The following is a 20,275-nucleotide window of genomic DNA, read 5'->3' on the forward strand; positions in this document are numbered from 1 at the left end:
TGGAGGTCACCTCTTCTCCTGTTTCCGGTGTTCCCAGAAACTCCGGACTACATCCCCCCATCCTAGCTCAAAAGCACCCCACCCTCCAGGCCCTGGGGGGGAGGGGGAGGTATTTTTAGGACTTGGCAGCGCAGAGAATGATTGGCAGCCAGTGGCTTCGGTGTTTCCAAGCAGCCCGGTGTTGTTCCTGGCTCAGCATTAGAGGTGGCTGGGGATGAGGGGGCAGGCAGGAACAGCATACCTGGCATGCCGGCCCACAGCTGCCTCAGTGTCCCAGGGAGGGGGCCCCAGGAGCCTCTCCAAACATCAGCTGATCCAGGTTTGGAAGCATTCTTTCCTGTTGACTCATTTCAGGGACATGCTAGAGGAATATTTCACTTCCAACCAGGGTGGGGCAGGGTTACAGATAGGACAGAGAGGCTATAGACATGGATGAGGGGTCTGGGAGAGGGGGAGAGGATGCTGACAGAGATCAAAGTCAAGGATTTGAGAGGACAGGGGGCTCACCTAAGGTGGAGAGAGGTCCAGGCCCTGTTCTGGGGCTCAGAAAGGAAGTAGGCTGGCGGGGGTCATTTTTTCCATTTTATGGATGAGAACACTGAGAGGGAATATATGTCTCAAAGTCACATAGTGAATCAGTGGCAAAAAATGGAATTAAGATTCAGGAGGATAAAGATGTAAATCCTTCCACTGATTCCCCTTGACCTAGGGAAGAGTCTCAGTTTCCCTATGAGGTGAGAAAGAAAGGAGCTGGGGTGGGGTATGAAGGAGGATATAAATGTAACATGGGTTCAACAGATGTTTTCTATTAATGGTGAGGACTAAGTCTATACTTCCCACCTTTGAGGCAGGACCACAGCTAAACCATGTCATACAAATCCCTTTTTTTAAGCCCCTTTCAAACTTCAGCAGGATTTCACAACCTCTAAGTAATCTGTTCCAATATTTGACAGACTCAGCTGCCAGGAAATGCTTCCCTCTATCTGACCTCGATTTCTCATGCTTCTGTTTATGCCTGCTTCCTCTCCTTTGGTCCTCGGTGAAAATAGAAAATAGCCAGTGAAAATAGCTCGCATCAAGCTTTGTTCTGGGCTGCCTGCGACTGCTAAGACCCCAAGCCGTGCAAAAAATTCTTGGGGGGAGAAGAATGACATGCACGTGTTACCAGGAGCCTGGGCACAGGGCACAGGGCGAGCCTGCCTAGTCTCTGGGGGAAGCCAACTGGGACAAGCCCTTGGCTGAGCTGAGGAAGCGCCTCCCCAGCCCTTCAGGGCTGAGGTTTTCCTTTCTGTCCTCTAGCCTCAGGCTCCAGGATCAAACTCTCCCTTTCAAAGCCTCAGAGATCAACTCACTGCGCCCCACCCCTCCCCGCCCAGTGAGGTAGTCCTGGTTGTGGGGTACAGGTTGTAGAGCTTGGAGCCAGGCCCTGGTTATTTCAGGTTCGTGCCCAGGAGGCTGAGCTGGGCTGGGCTGGGCTAAGCTGGTTCCCTCCTGCTGGGCATCTGGCCCGCGGAAGCTCCTCCCCATCCCCTCCTCATGTATTCATTAGGCTTCAAGAGACTGGACTGGAGGTGGGAGTAGAGGGAGGGGGTTACGGAAAAGGGAACCAGGATATAAGGGCCAGGACAGCTCCAAGACTTACCTGACAGGACGCAATCCAAGAGGTAGTGGCAGCGGCGGCGGCGGCAGCAGCAGCAGCAGCCTCGGTCTTACCCCGACCCATTCTATGCTCCAAGAGGTGAGTGAACCAACTGAGTGTTGGGTCAGTATCCCTAATCTCCTGGATGCCCAGTTCTCTACTGGAGTCTCTCCCCCTGCCCCCTCCATCTTTTGATATTTCTCCTTCTATCTCTCCCAGCTCTCTGTCTCTGTATCTGCTTGTCTGACTCTGAGTTTTGGAAGGTTTTTTTTTTTAAACAACTTTGGGCTATGTCTAAACAGAACTTGCTGCACTGGAAAGAACACTAACCTAGGAATCCAGACATCTGGATTCCAAGCCCAGCTCCACTTCTGACTGACTTGGTCACCTCTTCACCCATTCACTCCTCTTAGCCCCAGTTTTCTCATATGTAAGAGAATAAGAACTCTTGCTTTGCCTACAGTCTGGTTGGGGCAGGATTGACAGGGATGTGTGTACTTTGAAAACAGTAAAGTTCTGGATGAAGAAAAAAAAGGATGGTTATTATTCAGTAAGTTGGATTGTATTATTGGGTTGGTCCTCAGCTATTTGCTAATTGTTTATAAGCTTGTTACTGATTGGTAAAATGACTGAATTAGTTTGCACGTGGTTATAGACACATACTTTCTCTATGGGTAACTTTTTTTGTGGATGTTTTTGGGCAAGGTTGACAAACCTTTGGAGGTTGGCAGAAGCGTGCAGAGGTCCGTAGCAAAAAGTAGGCTAGGGTTAGAAACAGACAGTGAGAGACAGAGAGACAGAGGGGAGAGACATACAGAGACAAAGGAACAGAAACACGGGGGGGAGAGACGGAAGAGGACAGACAGAGAGATGGGGTGGGGGAGGGAGACAGACAGGGAGAGAGAAAGAGGGACAGACAGACAGGGAGAGACAAAGAGATGGGGGAAAAACAAGGGGGGGAGAGGGGGGGAGAAAGAGAGAGAGAGAGAGAGAGAGAGGATGTTCCTTAGAGTTAGAGAAAGGTGAGTGGTATGTGGCTTAAATTCCACTTTTTATGAACCTGGAAAGATAGGTACTTCAGCCCATTAGCTTGAAATAGATTGAAGTCTGGTTTAGGAGATAGATTCATGTAGTAGAAAGAGAACTGGTGTACATATCAGAAGACCAGGAATCTTGTCCCACCTCTGCCATTTATAAGTAAGACATCTTACCTTTCTGATCCTCTGTGTGTGTGTGTGTGTGTTTTTAAATCCATAAAATGGAGTTGAACTCAAAGATCTCAAAAGTCCCTTCCTACTCTGACTTTCTATAGCCTATGATTCTAAATGGACAGCTTGACTTCCTCCATCCCTTATGCCACAGGAGGCTTGGACTAAAGGGAACAACTCGAACACTTTTTCTCATGCATGTGAGCCCAGGATTGAGGAGGCTCTGGAAAAAAGGTGGTATGAGTGACCTGAGTCCTTCAGGTCCAAACTGTCCCCTTCCCCTCCCAATAATCATCCCACTGGCCCTCCTAGCAGGCTCTGGGATTCCCCCATACCTAGCAGTTCCCCTGCTCAGCCAGGTCAGGCCAGGTGCCAGTCTTGTTTGGCAAGGACCATGGAGCAGGTGCCTCATTCTACCCTGAGCTGGAACCAGGCTGGGAAGTGTCTCCTGGCTCAGCTCAGAGCTGGCACCCACCCCAGGGCTCTCACACAGTTCTGCCAGGGTCATAAATCAGCCCATAACATGATGGAATTTCATTCATTCTTCTCCCCCATCTCTGCTCCTCACATGTCCCTCTCACTTTTCCTATCCAATACCCAGTTACCTATAACCCCATATCTGCATGCCCTGCCTTTGCTACCTCCCTTTAATGAATGAAACTAGGCACTTAAGCTGACTTTCTTTCATGGTAAGAGTCTTGCTTTCTTGACACCTTCCTGTTTCCTCTCCCACCCTACCCCTTTTCTCTAACTGCCTCTCTTTCCTATTTCCAACTATCTCTGCTAGCATCCCCTTCCCATCCTATCAGCCCACCCAGAGCAGAGATAGAGCTGCATGAAGCCAGGGAAGGAGTACTGCCTAGATTTGGAGTCCAAAGACCCAAGTTTGAATCCTGACTTGGAATTGCTTAGTATACAAAAAGAAAGAATACCTTGGCCAGTTAGTCACCAGCTTGGGTCTGACCCAGAGGTAGAGGTGTGTCTGCAGTCAAGCAAGTCTTTGGTGCAGTTTGTGGGTGGCAGCCCCATTGCCACCAATATGGGGAAATTGGAGAAGAGAGAGACAGAGACAGAGAAAGACAGGGAGACAGAGACAGAGAAGCAGAGAGAGATAGAGACAGAGAGACAGAGACAGAGACAGACAAAGACAGAGACAGAGAGACAAGGACAGAGACAGACAGAGAAACAGACAGAGAAGAGAGAGACAGTCAGAGAGACAAAGACACACAGAGACAGAGACAGAAACAAAGACAGAGACAGAAATAGACACACACACACACACACACACACACACACACACACACACAGAGAATATGATCAACACATCATTAGTAATGCAGAAGACCAGAGACAAGGGAAGCAACAACCATAGGCTGGAAGTCAGGAGATCTGGGCTCTCATTCCCACTCTGCTACTTACTACTTGGGTAACAATCTCTCTGGGCCTCAGTTTCCTCCTCTGAAAAATAGGGTTGGACTAGATCAGAGCTATCAAACTGAGGCAAAAGTCCTGAGCACTGGAACCAGATTAAAATGTAATTGGGAAATGTTTAACAAAATAAATAAAAATAAAATACAACACAACATAGATACTGTTAATTTGTGGGTTTCTAAGTCAACATGTGGCCCATGAAGATCCATTCCTATTTGAGTTTGACTATTGGACTATCTTTCTAGCTCTAAATCAATGATCTTTGTGCCTAGGACTGGGGCGGGGGGACTCGGGGTGGGGAGCAGGCTGGTCAGTGGCTGCATGAACTTTTCCCATCTAGTAAGGAAAGTGAGAGAAAGGGATCCTGGAGCTGTTGCCTGGCTTTGGTTTCGATAATGAAGCCTCTTCTTCCCCCTTAGGATCACAGTGTTAGAGCCAAACGGGATGACAGAGCTTGTAAGACCACAGGATCACAGCAATAGTGTTAGAAGGCACCCTAATCTAATCCAGGACCCTCTTGATCAAGTCTAATCCTTCATTTTACAGATGGAGAAACTGAGGCTCATCACACAGGTATCAAGTGACGGAGCCCACTGCTGTGCCTTTCCTTATCCCCGTATTACCCGTCCGTGATGTTCTACCACACATTGTCTCTTTCTTCCCAGTTCCTTCATATTGGGGGCAGAGGTGCTGTCAGCCACAAACCACACGGAAGACCCGCCCACCTGAAGGTCCGCCTCTCCTTCCGGGCCAGACCCAAACCGGTGACGAACTGACCAAGGTGTTATTTCTCTTTGTCCACTGACCATTCCAAGCCTCTCTGACCACATGGGCAGACTCACACACTGTGTGATTATTTCTTTATTTTTGGTGAGAGGGACCGGGAGTGACCCACAGGCATCGCTCTATGCCAGGCATGGCCCAATGACTGAAATGACTTCTGCAACAAAGAATGATCCGTGGTCGGGTTTCTTTGGCTGCAAGTCAATTGAGTAGTTCGACGGAATCGGAGGCACCAAAAAGTGTGTGCTGCTTATTCCTGACTTAGGAAGCAATGTGAGGAGGGGAGAGGGGAATGATGAAAGCAGAGTTTTAGGAAGATCCTGGTATCATGGATCCATAGCAGAAAGGGACCATTGAGTCCTTTTCTTGTGTCTCACTGATGAGGCCCTGATTGGTGAATGACTTACTCAAGGTCTCTCCCAGGTAGTAAGTAGAAGAGTCAGGATTCTAACTCAGGACCTTTGCCTCTGAATTTATGATCTTCCTCCTGCTGCAACCTAGCCAGCTGATGGCAGTATATGAAATGGAGGAGAAGTCAAAGCTGGGCCAAGAGGCTAGATCTCTTGACTCTTGGATGGCTTAGCATCCCAGCAGATGCCATGTGAAAACTTGGATCAAGATGGCAGCAGTGAAGGTGGAGAGGAAGGGCTGGATGAGAAACTTCAAAGAAAGACCTCAGGAGACTTAATTCCAGAACCCTCTCTAAGAGGAAGGGATTGGAACAGATGATCCCTGAAGGCTCTTCTAGCCTGGACTGTTTCCATGAGCTGAAGCCATCTAGCTCCTTGCTGCTCAAGGCAGAATGTTTACTGAAAGAGAGTTTAGCCTTAATTGGAGTTCTGAGCCTAGGGCTGCTGCTCCCAAATAATGCTTATCCACTTGCACCCCGCTGACCCCGCCCTCCCGACTTCAAACCCTGAAGTCCTCATGCTGCTCTGCTCCCCTCTTCCCTGCCCTCCCGACTCCCTCCCTCTCCACAGCTGCTCTCCTTTTGGCTATATCTGACTCCACCAAGTCAAACCTCACCATTCACCATTCTCTGTGTTCAGGGTTACAATTAGATAACCTAAAACTACTCCTCTCTACCTTTTTAATGGCGGCATCTCGGTGTAGGAGGGGCATCATTGAAACTGGAGCCAGAGGACCTGGGACCCAGTCCCAGCCCTGACACTTTAACTGTGTCTCCTTGGGCAAGTCTCTCTACCTCTCAAAGCCTCAGTTTCTTCCTCTGTAAAATGGGGGCAATGATACTCTCGGGAGATCTGGGGCTCAAATGAGATAATGTATGCAAATTGCCTTTGTCAAGCTTGTAACCCTCTATTGTTATTATTGTTAATAATATACTATTACTAGGAAATATCACCTATACTTTTAAAGTGTAAGAGGCCAGGGGAGAGCTAGGGCTCAAGTGTCCACTCTAGCACATACCAGCTGTGTGACCCTATACAAATTACTCAACCTCTCAGTGCCCCTAGCCATTCTCTCTCTCTTTTTTTTAAATTTTTTTTTGGCTAGGCAATGGGGTTAAGTGACTTGCCCAGGGTCACACAGCTAGTAAGTGTCGAGTGTCTGAGGCCGGATTTGAACTCAGGTCCTCCTGAATCCAGGGCTGGTGTTCCATCCACTGTGCCACCTAGCTTCCCTTCAGTCATTCTTTAAGACTGTTGGTACAGGGACTTTCCTGGTCCGGAATTCCCTTTAACAATGAAATCACAGGTATGTGTCTGGGGGCAGGGAGGAGCCCGGGGGTAACTTCCCTCCATGCCCACCCCACCTGAATACCCCAGTGTGCCTTTTCAGCATGTGCAGGGGCCTTCTAGGGACAGCCACCCTTCCTCTCTTGTCTAACCCAGAGGAGGTACTCCTGGGGAGCTTGGCAGGTGAGGTGAGAAGTAAGGAGAGAGATTCAAGGGTGGATGCCCTTCTCTCTTCCTCCCCCACTTATACCACACAGGGGGCCACCTACCTCACCTCCGTGGAGGGTCAGTCCTGGGCAATCAGAGAAAGCACTCGGTACAAGCTGGTTTGGCCTCCTGGTCCCTGCTGAGCCCCAGGGGCCAGGAAGCCACTTCAGAGCCTTGGAAGGGCCCATCAGTGGAGGAGCTCAAGTCCTGATAAGACCCCAGCAATTGTTGCAGGGCACATCCAAAGCCAGGGGAGGGAAGCATTCCCACTCTGCTTTCCCCAATGTCACTGGGGCTGGTAGAGCTGGCCACAAGTACACAGCCAGGAAGCGACCACCTGGCTGGCCTTTGCTGACTACCTTGAGAGTAACTCACAGGTTAGCCAGATGGTGACAAGCCCACCGAGGGGCACAGGGCACTCCCTTCCCTTCCCCAGCTGCTAAATTGTTTCAACACAACGCAAAGGTCCTGGACAGTTTTCTGAGGATGCAGCCCAGCACTGAACACGACTGCTCCGTAAATGGAGGCAACAGTGGAGATGCTGTATTCCTCAGACTGCTGCTCTTAGGGTCAGTCAACAGTCTCTTATTAGGCACTTATTGTGTGCCAGGTACTGTCCTCCTTACCACCTTGTGTAATCAGGCAAGGCTGGGGATTCCATCTGAGACTTTGGGATCCCCAAACGGGCAAAGCCTCGACTGCCCAACTGGATTTTGGGTGCTTAACCATCATCATCTTCTTTATTTCCCCAGATAACTGAGCCCCTGCTGCTTCTGAAGCTACCCTGATGTGGCCTCTACCTGCTGCTTGCTTTCTGACCCTGCTGTGGCTGTGCCAGGCCCCCCTAAGCTGGCAACAATCACTGGGATCCCTTAAACTGCGGCTGGTGGGCGCCGGGAGCCAGCCTGAGGAGGGTCGCCTGGAGGTGCTGCATGAGGGCCAGTGGGGCACCGTGTGTGACGATGACTTCAGTCTCCCCGAGGCCAACGTGGCCTGCCGCCAGCTTGGCTTTGAGTCGGCTCTGACATGGGCGCACAGTGCCAAGTATGGTCAAGGGGAGGGTGAGTGACCAGGCTGCCAGGCAACAGGGTTGAGGGACTGCTCTCTCCAGGGCTGAGCTCATGCCAGAGCCCCTGATGGGTGGGATGCAGGAGGGGTGAGAGCAGGACCAGGAGCCCAGCAGCATGACTTAGGAGAAAGAACCTGGGCTCTGGGTGACTGGGGACAGGTCACTCTCAGAGGCAGATTCCTTATTTTAAAAATGAGGGGTTTGGGCTAGATCATTACCAGGGTCCCTTCTAACCTTAACCTCCCTTGACCCCCCCCTTTCCCCTTCTCTTTCTTAGTCTCCTTACTGGGGGTGCTTACCTTCAGTTGTCAGGGAGATCTTCAAGGAGGCCCCTGGCTAAGAAAAAAAACCCAAGGAGATAGCTCTCTTAAGGTGACATAATGGATAAAGTGCTGGAGTTGGAGTCAGAAAGATCTGAGTTTAAATCCTGCCCCATATTCTTATTAGCTGCATAACCTAGGGGCAAAACTCATACCTTTTTTCAGCCTCAGTTTCCTTATCTGTAAAGTAGGGCTAATAACAGGGTTGTTGTAAAGATCAAAGGAGATGTTAGTAAAGCGCTTTGTAAGCCTGAAAAGTGCTGATTTTTGCTATGTAGAAGAGATATCCTTGACCACAAACACTGTTCCATTTTCCCATACACTACTGCTTGGTGCAGTACCTATCACCAATAAATGCTTGTGAGTTGACTGATTGAAAGGAAATCGCTGAATTTATGGATCTTTTCAAGGTTAAGGAAAAAAAGTGCGGTCAGTGGCTTCTGACCTCATCTACTCCCAGCCCTAAGCACCCAGCACGCACACCTTCTCCCCCACAGGCCGCATCTGGATGGATAACGTGCGTTGTATGGGCACTGAGAACTCCCTGGCGGAGTGCAGGTTCAATGGCTGGGGCATTAGTGACTGCAGCCACTCGGAAGACGTTGGGGTCGTGTGCCACCCCCAGCACTTGCCTGGCCACCGCTCAGAGAGGCCATCGCAGACCCTGGGGCCACAGGTGAGGAGACAGCATCGACTCGGCCTGGGAAAAGAGCCCCTCCCTGGCTCTGGACAGAGGAAACGCACAGGCCTTGGGGTCGAGGGTGGAGAGACCTCCTCACTGTACATCAGTAGGAGGAAAGGTCCTTGAAGGCAGGGAATATCTTTTTGGTCTTGGCATCCCCTGAGGGGAGGACACTGCCTTGCTCAGGATGGAAGCCCACTAAATACACTGAATTGATGGCGGGAGCCCAGAGAGTACAGAATAAGGAAGTGAGAGATCCTTGGGCTTAGAATGAATTCCAGGGCCCTGGGGCTATTTCTCTGGTGAAGGCAGAGGCCCAGTCCCAAGGCCAGTGAGCATCTTGTCTCTTGAGGCTGAGCAGACTTGGAGAAGAAAGAGGCTGGACCTGCTGGGAATCGCAGAAGCAGCTTACCAATTGGGAGGGAGCAGAGGGAGGCCAAGTGGGGGCTTTCACCCACACAGCTCGCCACAATTGCTGCCTCTTCCCATCACAAACATCCCAGAGCTAAAAACAGCCAGGGTCAAACAACCAAGCTTGGGCAGGGCGGGGCTCTATACGTGGGACAGCCGCCAGCCTGAGGGCAGCCACCCTCAGCCCACCTGAGAGGGCATGAAGGGGAAAACTCCTCATGGCGGTCTTGCCTGGGACAAGGCGGCTCCGGGGCCAGAGGGGATCCCAGAAAGCAGATGGAAGATCTAGGGACCGGGCTAGAGGCAGTGGGGGCGCACAGCTTCCTAGCCCCAGGAACTCACTCCTGGTGGCTCCCGAGACTCCATGGAGGACTCCCTGGGGGGTTTCCTACACCCTCAATGTCTGTGGGATCCTGTGTGTCTGGGCAGGGAGAGCGGCTAGAGGAGGTACGCATCAAGCCCGTGCTGGCCAGTGCAAAACGGCGCAGCCCCATTTTGGAGGGTGCCGTGGAGGTGAGATACGAGGGCCACTGGCGGCAGGTGTGTGACCAAGGCTGGACTGTGAACAACAGCAGAGTGGTCTGCGGGATGCTGGGCTTCCCCAGCGAGGCGCCAGTCGACATCCACTTCTACAGGTAGGGAGGTCCTGAGCGCCAGCAGGCAAGGACAACCTTGAGGGTCAGGGATTGAGTGCTGGGGCTGAGGTTGTGTGTCCCTAGGCTAGATGTTTGGGTTCAGGGATTCCATGTAGTAGGAAGGAAGCCAGACCCGAGTCCCCCGGGGGCACTCTGGGCTTCTCCAAGTTAGAGACCAGCTTAACACTGGACTGTTCAGATAGAGAGTGTAGAAATAGAATGGACCAGAGAAGAAAGGAGGAAAAAAATCCATCTGCAAGACAAAAGTATTTAACTGTGAAACTGAAAACCTGAGCTTTTAAAGGAATTTGATGAGAATATTCATGTTGAAATTCCGAAGTAAAAATCTGGACTGTGTCAAATCTATTTAAAGTGCTGTCTAATTGGTGTTTTTGGCTGGATGTCAGGTGACTCCAAGCTAGCCAAGATTCTAATTCCAAATGGCCTGGGTGGGGGCCCTGCTCCAGAGAGGGTCAAACCTTATTTTTCCGCAGAATTGGGAACTCTCTCCCTCCCCCAGGTCCCTCCTCTCTCCGGACTGCTCCATGTGGCTCTGCCCCAAGCTCCAGCCTCATGTGCTACCTCCCTGCCCCACAGACCAATATAAACCAGATGAAGGGTGACAAGGGGCCACCCGGGGACCATGTGATTCCTGCTTCAGCTGCTGCCAGGACACAGGTCCTTGCTTGGCCTAAATTTTACTAATTGCACGTCTGGGCTGTTGCTTACTCAGTCACCACCCTGGGAGGCCCCAGTAGCTCTGATTACAGCCTAGGCTGCTGCTCCCTAGAACCAGTGACCTTCACCTTGATGGGTGATTTCTCTTTCCCTGTCTCTTTCCCCTGGATCTGGAGGGAATGAAAGGAGGCAGGGGAGAGGGGATGGAGTGGAACTCAGGGTGTCATAGCTTTAGAGTATGAAAGGCCCTCAGAGGGAGCCAAAGACCCTCATTTCATAGATAAAGAGACTGAGGCCCAGGATGGTTCAACATTTGCCTGAGGACACAAAGGTAGGAAGTAGGGTGAAGCAGGATTTGAATACAGATCATCTGGCTCTCTCCATTGAACCCCAATGCTTGTCCCCAGAGCAACTGGGAATGGGCTAAAGGGAAGGGTCCATGCAGCCACATTCTGATCCCTTAACTCTAGTCTTCTTCAACTGCAGGAAACTCTGGAATATGAAGATGAAGGACCCCAAATCCAGGTGAAGAGTGGGGAGGTGGGTGGAAGGGTCAGCCTCTTCCCTTTCCCTTTCCTCTTGCTCACTCCTCTTCTTGCCCCCTCCCTTTCCCTGCTCCCTACCTTCCTCCCTCCTTCTCTGTCTCTGTCTCTGTCGCTCTCTCTCTGTGTCTCTCTGTCTCTCTCTCCCTGCTCCCTCCCTTCTCTCCAGGCAGCCCATGCTCTCCTCCTCCCTTGTTTTGCAGGCTACGGAACCTGACCAAGAAGAATTCCTTTTGGATCCACCGGGTGAACTGCCTGGGGACCGAGCCCCACATGGCTAAATGCCAAGTGCAGGTGTCCCCACCAAAGGGCAAGCTGCAGCCGGCCTGCCCCACAGGCATCCACGCTGTGGTCAGCTGTGTGGCAGGACCACGCTTCCGCCACCCCAAGGGGAAGCCCCGCCGCAAGGAGGTAAAGATTTTTATGGGGAGGGGAGAAGGAAGGCTATTCTTCATGATGACAAGCAGCTCCAGCAGTCGGTCAGAAATGAATGATCAGGGGCTCCTGGGGAGAAGTGCTTTAAGGTGCAGGGCATAAGGGTGCTCCTGGGGGGAGCATTTTCCAAACAGCTCATATTTTCAAAGCGCTTTAAAATTTGCAAAATATTTTGCTCACATCCACGCTGAGAGGTAGGCGGTGTAAGTATTCACACTGTAAGTAACCCCATTTTACAGATGAGGAAGGTGAAGCTGGAGAGACCACCATACACACAGATAGTACATGACCCAGCTAGGAATTATTTGCACACGGGTCCCTCCTGACTCCAGGTCTGATCCTCTTTCTATGACGCTAGGCTGTTTCAAAGGATGCTTTATCAACTTCTGGCATGTGAAAGGTTTGGAATCATAGAAGATTAAGATCTGGAAGGGACATTGCCAGTCATCAATAGCCTCATTTTATAGATTGAAAACAAAAGAAAACAAAACAAACTAAAAAACCCTTTTTCATGGCTTGCCGAGGTCACCCGCTGCATCTGTGGCAGGGCCAGGACCAGACCCCACCTCTCCTCACTCCCCGGCCCCAGCCTCTTTACCCTCCCTAGACACCATCCTTGCTTCCAAGCTGCCTGCTTATTCCAGGTCTCTCCCTCCAGGAGGCCCAGGTGCGGCTTCGGGCTGGGGCCCAGGTGGGTGAGGGCCGGGTAGAAGTGTTAGTGAACGGCCAGTGGGGCACCGTCTGTGACCACAAGTGGAACTTGATCTCAGCCAGCGTCCTGTGTCGCCAGCTAGGCTTTGGCTCTGCCCGGGAGGCCCTCTTTGGGGCTCAGCTGGGCCAAGGTGAGTGAGGAGCCCCGAGATAGGGCCTGATGCCCCAACTGGGATAACAGTGCCAATCCTGCAGCATCCACAAAGTGATAAATGTGGGCATGGAATGAGAGGGAAACTGAGTCCTAGGTGGGCAACATTTCAAGGGGGCAGGCCTACAGAGAGACTAATCTACCGTCCCCTTCTCATGCACAGGGCTGGGACCCATTCACCTGAGTGAAGTGCGGTGCAGTGGGTACGAAAGGGTCCTCAGTGACTGCTCTGCTCATGATGCAGCTCAGAGTGGCTGTCAGCATGAGAACGATGCTGCCGTCAGATGCAATATCCCTAACATGGACTTCCAGAAACAGGTGAGCCAAGGCTGAGGGCAGGAGGGGCGTCCCCAGAAGGCTTCCACAGGGAGATGCCAGCCCTGGCCCACAATGTCCCTGGTAGCTCTACAACAAAGGTCAGCTCGGCATCCTGCCCTTGGTGATAGGTGCTGGGGCTGTTCCCTAGCTCAGGGTTCCCTGAGGCACCCTTTCCAGAACCCAGCCTCTTCTTTGTCTCCTCCAATGTCTTTAGGGCATTTTGCCTCGCTTTGAAAACTCCAGGTCCTCTAACTTAAGTGCCAGATCTCAGATACCTTCAGCTGTCAACTATTTTTCACTAGTAGGGAAAGGGAAACAGATCGTTTCTCCTAAGTACCAGGTGTTTTTAATAGAAACCACAGTCTTGCCTTCAAAAACAAAATCTTACCCTTAGGGGAATGTTGTCTGATGGTGGGAATTTCTGGGCTTCTAGGAGAGGAGGCTAGTCTAGGCAGCAGGTGGTTGCAGGGGCAGTTGGGACCTTGCAGCGGTCCTCAGCTAACACCTCCTAGTCACTCGAGGACATTATCGCCATCCAAAGAGGGTGGAGATGATTGCTATTCACACAGCTTTGGCTGTTGCAGATCCGATTGGCCGGTGGGCGCAGTCCAGAGGAGGGCTTGGTGGAGGTTCTGGTGGAGATGAATGGGGCCCTTCAATGGGGAGCTGTGTGTAGTGACCTCTGGGGACTCAATGAAGCCATGGTGGCCTGTAGGCAGCTTGGGATGGGTTTTGCCAGCCACGCCATCCAGGTAGGTTCCATATGGCCTCCCCAATGATCCCTTTCTGGTTTCATGGGAGTTTGGGGAGAGGTGGTACTACCCTTTGGTAAAGTCTCTGGGTTCTTGGCGCTAGGCCCCCTGAAGTCTGTTCCTATGGCAAGCTGGTCTATGCTGACTGATGTTGCAATGGCTGTTTTCTCAGGACACTTGGTACTGGCAGGGCACTCCAGGGGCTGGCAAGGTGGTGATGAGTGGGGTGCGCTGCTCGGGCACAGAGCTGGCTCTGCAGCAGTGTCAGCGGCACGGGCCGGTACACTGCTCCCACGGGGTTGGCCGCTTCTCAGCAGGCGTTACCTGTACAGATAGTGAGTGACGACTGGGGCATACGGGCCTTGGGTGAGGGGTGGACAGGGAGGGACGTGGTGCCTAGGCTGCAAGAGCCCTGCCTGAGGCCGGGCCTCCTGGCGCAGGGGGAGGGGAGCGAAGGGAGCCTCGGCCTTGGCAGCTGACGAAATCATGAACGATGATGTAGGGAAAAGCCCCGGACTCAAGAGCTGGGTCTATGTCCTGTCTCCTGTACTTAGCAGCCGTGCGATCTTGGGGAACAGTCACTTTCCATTTCTGAACGCTGGCTCCTTCTCTGAAAAATGGGCATACTAATATCTCCCTGCCTTGTGAGCCTTAACATGAGACTGTACAGGAAAGTTCCTTGTAAACTCCAAAGAATTCATGTGAAGTGTTATTCAGGTGAAAGCCGGGCCCCGGCCCCAGTTTGGCAGAGCAGGAGGGAAGGTCTTTCTTGGGGGGCGGGGTCGGAGGATGCCATTAGCCTCTGGCCCTCTGTTGACTCCAGGCGCCCCAGACCTGGTGATGAATGCACAATTGGTACAAGAGACAGCCTACCTGGAGGACCGCCCCCTGAGTCTGCTGTACTGTGCCCATGAGGAAAACTGTCTCTCAAAGTCAGCTGACCACATGGAGTGGCCCTATGGGCACCGCCGCCTGCTGCGATTTTCCTCCCAAATCCACAACCTTGGCCGGGCGGACTTCCGACCCAAGACCGGGCGCCATAGTTGGATCTGGCACCAGTGCCACAGGTGGGCACCCATGTTAGCCTTGCCATGGGAAAGCTGTCCTAATCAGGGCAGCAGTTGCTTCAGTATGAAATGGGGCTTCTGAGCTCTCTGCTACCCACAGCGTTAGGCAGCTATAACCTTCAACCATTCCCTGAAGAAGGGCTTTCTCTGGGGGTGGATGGTTAGAGGTTAGAGCTGTCCCGTTCTCCAAGGTAGGAACTGTAGAGTCAAGGCAGGATGGGTATAGACCGTGCAGTGTCTTCCTTCTTTCCTAGCTGCTGCCATGTTGAGTCAGAGTTAAAATCTCAGCTGTGTTAAGAAGCGCTTTGTCCCAGCACACTGAAGCATTTGGGGGACAGGGTATACTTCCTCCAACAGAAGCCCGGCACTGAATGACTGACCCTGCCCAATGATCCGGCTCCCTTGACCCTCTGAGCTCCCACCCCCCACAATGCTACTGTCATACTACCTGCCTTCTCTTGAGAGTTGGGAGAGGGATTCACATCAGCTGAATGGCACCATGGAGGCACAGATCAGACTTTCAGCCCTGTTGGGGACCCATGCCACCCTTTTCATAGAGGATGCTTGTGACCTTTCTCTATTCAGAGAAAGAAGCCCGGCACCCCTATCTCCCCCTAGGCCTCTGATGTCTGGCATCTTTCCCCTACCCCAAAATGAATTTGTCATAGGTACCAGAATTCTTAGTTAAGGCTCTTCAGGGTCCTGGCCCCAAACTCCACTGCTCTCCTGGGCACACAGGCTTTTGCCAACAGGGTTAGACCCTGTGGCAACTTTGGATTTGGCACCTTCTCCTGGAGGATCCTTTCAGGGTAATGGTACCCAGAAACCTTGGCTTAGAAGGGGCTCCCTCTTCTGGTACTGTCCTGGCCCCTTGGCCCTCTAAGCTCTTTCTGCATCTTAGGTACTTCACCCAGGATGCTGGCTCTTGGAAAACCTAGTCACAAATTCTTGATCATTCAATGGCTAGGGGAAGTCAGGAGACCCCAGAAGTCAGGGGGGAAAGGTCAAAACCCATGGTGTCCCAGACGTGATAGAGTCTCAACCAGAGGAAGAGATAATACCAGTGATAAGGCTAGCATAGAAAACACCTTCTCTTAGGGAAAAGCAATGCAAGGGGTGCGGTGTAGAGGAGGCATTTTGGGGCCTTGGTCCTACCCAGGATAATAAGCACCATTCCCAACAGAGCTGTTATTACTACCAGTTTGGACAGCACACTAGCAATTTGGTCTCAGACTGACACAGAAGAGCTCCCTTTAAAGGCATCTTAACTCCCATAGACGTCCCCAGGCTTCAGGGTACCAAGCTTCCAGCCCCTATCATGCCCTGTGCTGCTAAGCTGCCCTTTCAGGCTTAGGAGGACAGGTGTACAGGGACAGCCTTGCTGTGCTGCCTGGCAGAGGGCAGGGACCACACTGTTGGAAAGTAGGCCCTGGGCCAGACACTGGTCTTGCATCCAGGTGGCAGCCCTGGGCACCGCTCTGCTATTACACTTCTCCTCCAGGTAATAATGGAGCTGACTCCCCCAGAACAGGCCTTGTCCTGATGCCAGGGGTGACAAGCTTTGTTTCTTTCATAGGCACTACCACAGCATTGAAGTCTTCACCCACTATGACCTTCTTACTCTCAACGGCTCCAAGGTTGCTGAAGGACACAAGGCTAGCTTCTGTCTCGAGGATACCAACTGCCCCACAGGTACATGGTACCTAGGAAAAATAGCCGGCCCTCGATTCTCAGACTAGACTCTGTTCTCAGGTTCTTACCCACCCCCCCTCCCATTTTCTCCTTATGCTGCTAAATTTCTTACTGCTCCAAGCCCTCAAAGACCCTTCAGGTAAGGGCTGGAGAAAGCTAGCAGTCAACTAAAGGAAGTCCTCCTGCTGCCCGGGTCCCTAGGAATATGCAGGGGGAAGATATCCTGGAGGTCACTATTTCTCCCACTACCAAAGGCCTCTGAAGCTGCCATTGCCTTCCTTTAGGGCTACAGCGGCGTTATGCATGTGCCAACTTTGGAGAGCAGGGGGTGACGGTGGGCTGCTGGGATACCTATCGTCATGATATCGACTGCCAGTGGGTGGACATTACAGATGTGCATCCCGGGGACTACATCTTCCAGGTAATGTTGGTTCATTCCAGGGATCAGGTCCACCATAATTCACAAATCTACCTTCTTCCTCCTGGGGCCCTGAGAGTAGTGCTTTTCAGTCTACCTCCCTGGGGTCACTGAGACTATGAAAAAACAAAATAAAAAAAATGAACACTTTCTTCCAAATGACCCTGTGAGATAGGTAACAGAAGAAAGACCAACTGTATTTTTTATACAGACAAACTGATGCTTAGGGAGATTGTGACTTAATCTAAGATTTTATAACATTGCCCTTAGAGGATGTTTAGTGTGGTCTGTTTCTGGAATGGCCTCCCCACCAGCACGGAGAGAGTCTAATTTGCCAGATGTGTCTCTTCCACTTCGGGGGTTGCGGTCCTCCCAATCTCCCCTCTCCCCTTTTCACTCCAATGCCCAACGCGCCCATCCCCTACGCTGTTTACAGATTCTATGTTCTTTTCTCTGTCCCCTACTTCTCCTTCAGGTGGTTGTAAATCCCAAATTTGAGGTGGCCGAGTCAGATTTCTCCAATAACATGATGCGGTGCCGGTGCAAGTATGATGGGCATCGGGTCTGGCTGCATGGCTGTCACACAGGTAATGAGCTGTGAGGGCAGGTGGGAGAATCCAGGCAGGTTGGAGTTGCTGACCTCGTGAAGGAAGGACTTGTAGAGTTATGTTCCAAGTTATGACTATTCACCGTGTGTGAGGAGCATTTGATGGAGGGGATATACAGAACCTACTTTCCTAACACTTCCCACCCCTATATGACCCTTATAGCTCCCCAAAGCCTTCTCAAGAAAGAGCCTCTTGTCTGCCCCCCAGCCTCCTTCACTCCTAGCTACAGACAAAGATGAAAACAAGGGGTTTTTTTTTTCCCCTTGGCACTTTCTCCTATCCACACCCACCCTTAGCCTCTCCCTGCCCTAGCTGCCACATGGACAATGGTAATGCTTGGCAGAAGTGGTAGAAATGGTTCTCAGTGTCACGCTCTCATCTCAAGCTGTGGCTACCCAATCCTGAGCAAGACTGAGAAGGGAGGAGTTAGGGCAGAAGTGAAGGGTGGTGGGGAACAAAAAGGTCATCCAGTTGGGAGATCTTCCCTGATTTCAGTTTCAAATTTAGCCTAAGTTCAATTGAACTTGAACATTTTAGTGCTTACTTATGTGCAAGGTGCTTCGTGCGCTTATGCAATGGCTGGTTTTTTGGAAGATGATGCAGGGTCTGGATGGAAGTTCAGGGATACCCTTCGGAAGCAGAAGCTAAGGATGATAATGGTGGTAGTGATGGAGGCCGGGAGTGAGAGGAGTCATGCCTACCCTACACAGAGCATCATGCTCTAGAATACTGGGATGTCATTCCACGAACATGGAAGTGAAAGGGGAAGAGAAACCATGTTTCTTTCAAAGTTAGTTTCCATGACTTCTGAGGATGCTAAAGAGGCCTCTGTCAATTCATAGCAAAGCCTCAGTCTATTCATCCTGACTTCAGGGGGCAGTGGTGGAAAGGGGCTCTCTTCTTGTGGATGGGTGCCAGGACACAGGACTGACTACTGGTGGATGTGTCTATTTACAATGGTGTAAAGAGAGGTGACAGAATCTGATGCTTCCCCTTCATCCTTACCGTCCCACACTGTAGGTGATGCCTACGGAGCCAATATGGAAGTGTCCTTAGAACAGCAGCAGCGACTGGTGAACAACCTCATCTGAGGCCCTGGCCATGACCCTCCATCTGCTGTCCAAACACCAGATACCTCAGCTTACTGGAGCCAGAGCCTTCATGGAGCTTCAGCCTCCGGAGGAGGGGACAGTGCCCAGAAGCAACAAGAATATGCTCAGGGAGCCCTGGAAGGAGAGAATGCCAAACCAGGATGTGCCTAGCCCCTAAAGACAGCACTGGGCCTGGCCCTTTGTCGTATGGAGCCTGTAGACGCCAAGCCCTGAGTCTCTCACAGAGCCACCTTTCCCTGGACTCTGTGCCACCATCCACTGGCTCCACAGACTCTAACCTTCGTGGGATGGCCAGGAGCCCCAACTCTACGGTGCTTTATATATTTTGCAGTGGCACTGGGGATAAAGCCAACAGAAGTTTGATGGAATAAACTGTTCTTTGTGAGCAGTTCAAGCAGCATAGCTTGAGTAAAAGTCAACAGTGACGTCTAGAAGTCAGTGGATTTGGTCCCATGCTTTGCACCAGCCATGGCTTTCCGTCTGCTCTCTTTCCCTGCACCATTGCCCAGTCTTCTTTCTGGATCTTCACCCACACTCAGCTGCATGTTTGCAGGTCCCATTTCCCTGGCAACTTAGGTCTCAGGTCACCATTAGCGCCTGATGTCTGTGAGGATGTACATATAGGTCACACAGAACAATGGCCCAAGAAAACACAGTGGACGGTAAAAATCTGGGCTCTAGGGCATGCCAGGGGCCTTTACACCAAAGAATGATGTCTGTCATCAACATGCTTGCCTCAGGGTCACTCTGTCTCAGGACTGGCCTCTGGTCCAATTTAATTCCAGGTCTGAACAAAGTCTCTAGAGTGAACTTCACAACAAATAAATAAATAAGTTTTGCAATGTAATGAGTATCTATCTGCTAACAAATCTTGGGGAAAGAGTGGTGGTTGAGAAAGAGAGGAGACAAAGTACCTGATGGAAATTTGAACTGGGCAATGTGGCTGTTGTGTGCTATCAAAAAGCCCCCACACAGGTGGCATGAAATCCAACCACTCTGGGAACACACCCTGGGGCACTGTGGTCAGTAGAGTGCTGGTCCTCACACCGTCTCTCCAACTAGGGACCGGCCAAATTCCTAGGCTACCACAAACCTCTGAATCACAGATACTTAGTTTTAGAGGTCATCTAGTCCAACCTTGTGTCTGATAAATGAATCCCCTCTTCCACCTCCCACACAAGCCAACTTCTGCTTCCTGCCTCCCTCAAACAGTCTGCCCTAGGCTCAGTGCCAAGAGCGGTGGGACACAAGAAAACAAATAAAAAGATAAATCCCCAGGGTTATTAGTTTTTATTATTGGAGAAGGTCTTCTATTGTTCCTATAGCTCAAAGTCTAGGGTGGATGGGGCAGATTTATAACCAAATGCCCACCCCACCCACGTCAGCTACTCTCTCCTTCCATTTAGCCTTGTCTCTCTTCTCTGGGAGCAAAAGGGTGTACTCCACAAATATAAAATGGTGTGGTTGTGTTCCCTTGTTCCCTGTACTGTACTTTCTCTTCCCAACTCCCCCAGTTCTTTTATTAAGCAGAAGTGACATTATATTATATTTGGTATGGCAGGTTAGGTAAACAAGGGAAGGACCGATTTCCTGTCGGCTTCAGCAAACAGCTCCAAAACAGTAACAACATTATACCCACACATGTAGCTAATGGTCTGTGGAAAAGCGTGCATCTAGTGGGGGAGTATGTGGTGATTGATGACTACGGC

The 20,275-nt window shown here is 51.3% G+C and overlaps 1 protein-coding gene across 4 annotated transcripts; it reads left to right on the forward strand.

The window, feature by feature from the left end:
• The first annotated feature begins 921 nt into the window (after positions 1 to 921).
• Positions 922 to 19,413, forward strand: LOXL4 (lysyl oxidase like 4). 4 transcript variants are annotated; one of them, XM_078150935.1, is made up of 17 exons: positions 924 to 1,738; positions 4,825 to 4,851; positions 4,944 to 5,059; positions 7,718 to 8,026; positions 8,852 to 9,030; positions 9,877 to 10,082; positions 11,247 to 11,285; positions 11,506 to 11,713; positions 12,396 to 12,579; positions 12,763 to 12,917; positions 13,502 to 13,669; positions 13,842 to 14,004; positions 14,493 to 14,736; positions 16,313 to 16,428; positions 16,713 to 16,849; positions 17,322 to 17,433; positions 18,475 to 19,413. In XM_078150935.1, the coding sequence occupies exons 4-17, from the start codon at positions 7,753 to 7,755 to the stop codon at positions 18,543 to 18,545; spliced, it is 2,256 nt and encodes a 751-aa protein (XP_078007061.1). In that variant the 5' UTR covers positions 924 to 1,738; positions 4,825 to 4,851; positions 4,944 to 5,059; positions 7,718 to 7,752; the 3' UTR covers positions 18,546 to 19,413. The 4 variants fall into 4 exon arrangements, with proteins under 4 accessions (XP_020852688.1, XP_020852689.1, XP_078007061.1 ...); XM_020997029.2 differs by lacking the exon at positions 4,825 to 4,851 and having other exon boundaries at positions 922 to 1,738; positions 4,944 to 5,009; XM_020997032.2 differs by lacking the exon at positions 4,825 to 4,851.
• Positions 19,414 to 20,275: the final 862 nt, after the last annotated feature.

This window comes from Phascolarctos cinereus, unplaced genomic scaffold (assembly GCF_003287225.1).
Source record: "Phascolarctos cinereus isolate Bilbo 61053 unplaced genomic scaffold, phaCin_HiC Scaffold_3;HRSCAF=262, whole genome shotgun sequence".
Taxonomy (NCBI): domain Eukaryota; kingdom Metazoa; phylum Chordata; class Mammalia; order Diprotodontia; family Phascolarctidae; genus Phascolarctos; species Phascolarctos cinereus.

Excerpts from the sequence above, each read along its gene's own strand:
- LOXL4 (XM_020997029.2), top strand. The coding sequence starts at position 7,753 with ATGTGGCCTCTACCTGCTGCTTGCTTTCTGACCCTGCTGTGGCTGTGC. Across the intron at positions 8,027-8,851 it reads CAAGTATGGTCAAGGGGAGG|GCCGCATCTGGATGGATAAC; the intron begins GTGAGTGACCAG and ends TCTCCCCCACAG. Across the intron at positions 13,670-13,841 it reads TTGCCAGCCACGCCATCCAG|GACACTTGGTACTGGCAGGG; the intron begins GTAGGTTCCATA and ends CTGTTTTCTCAG.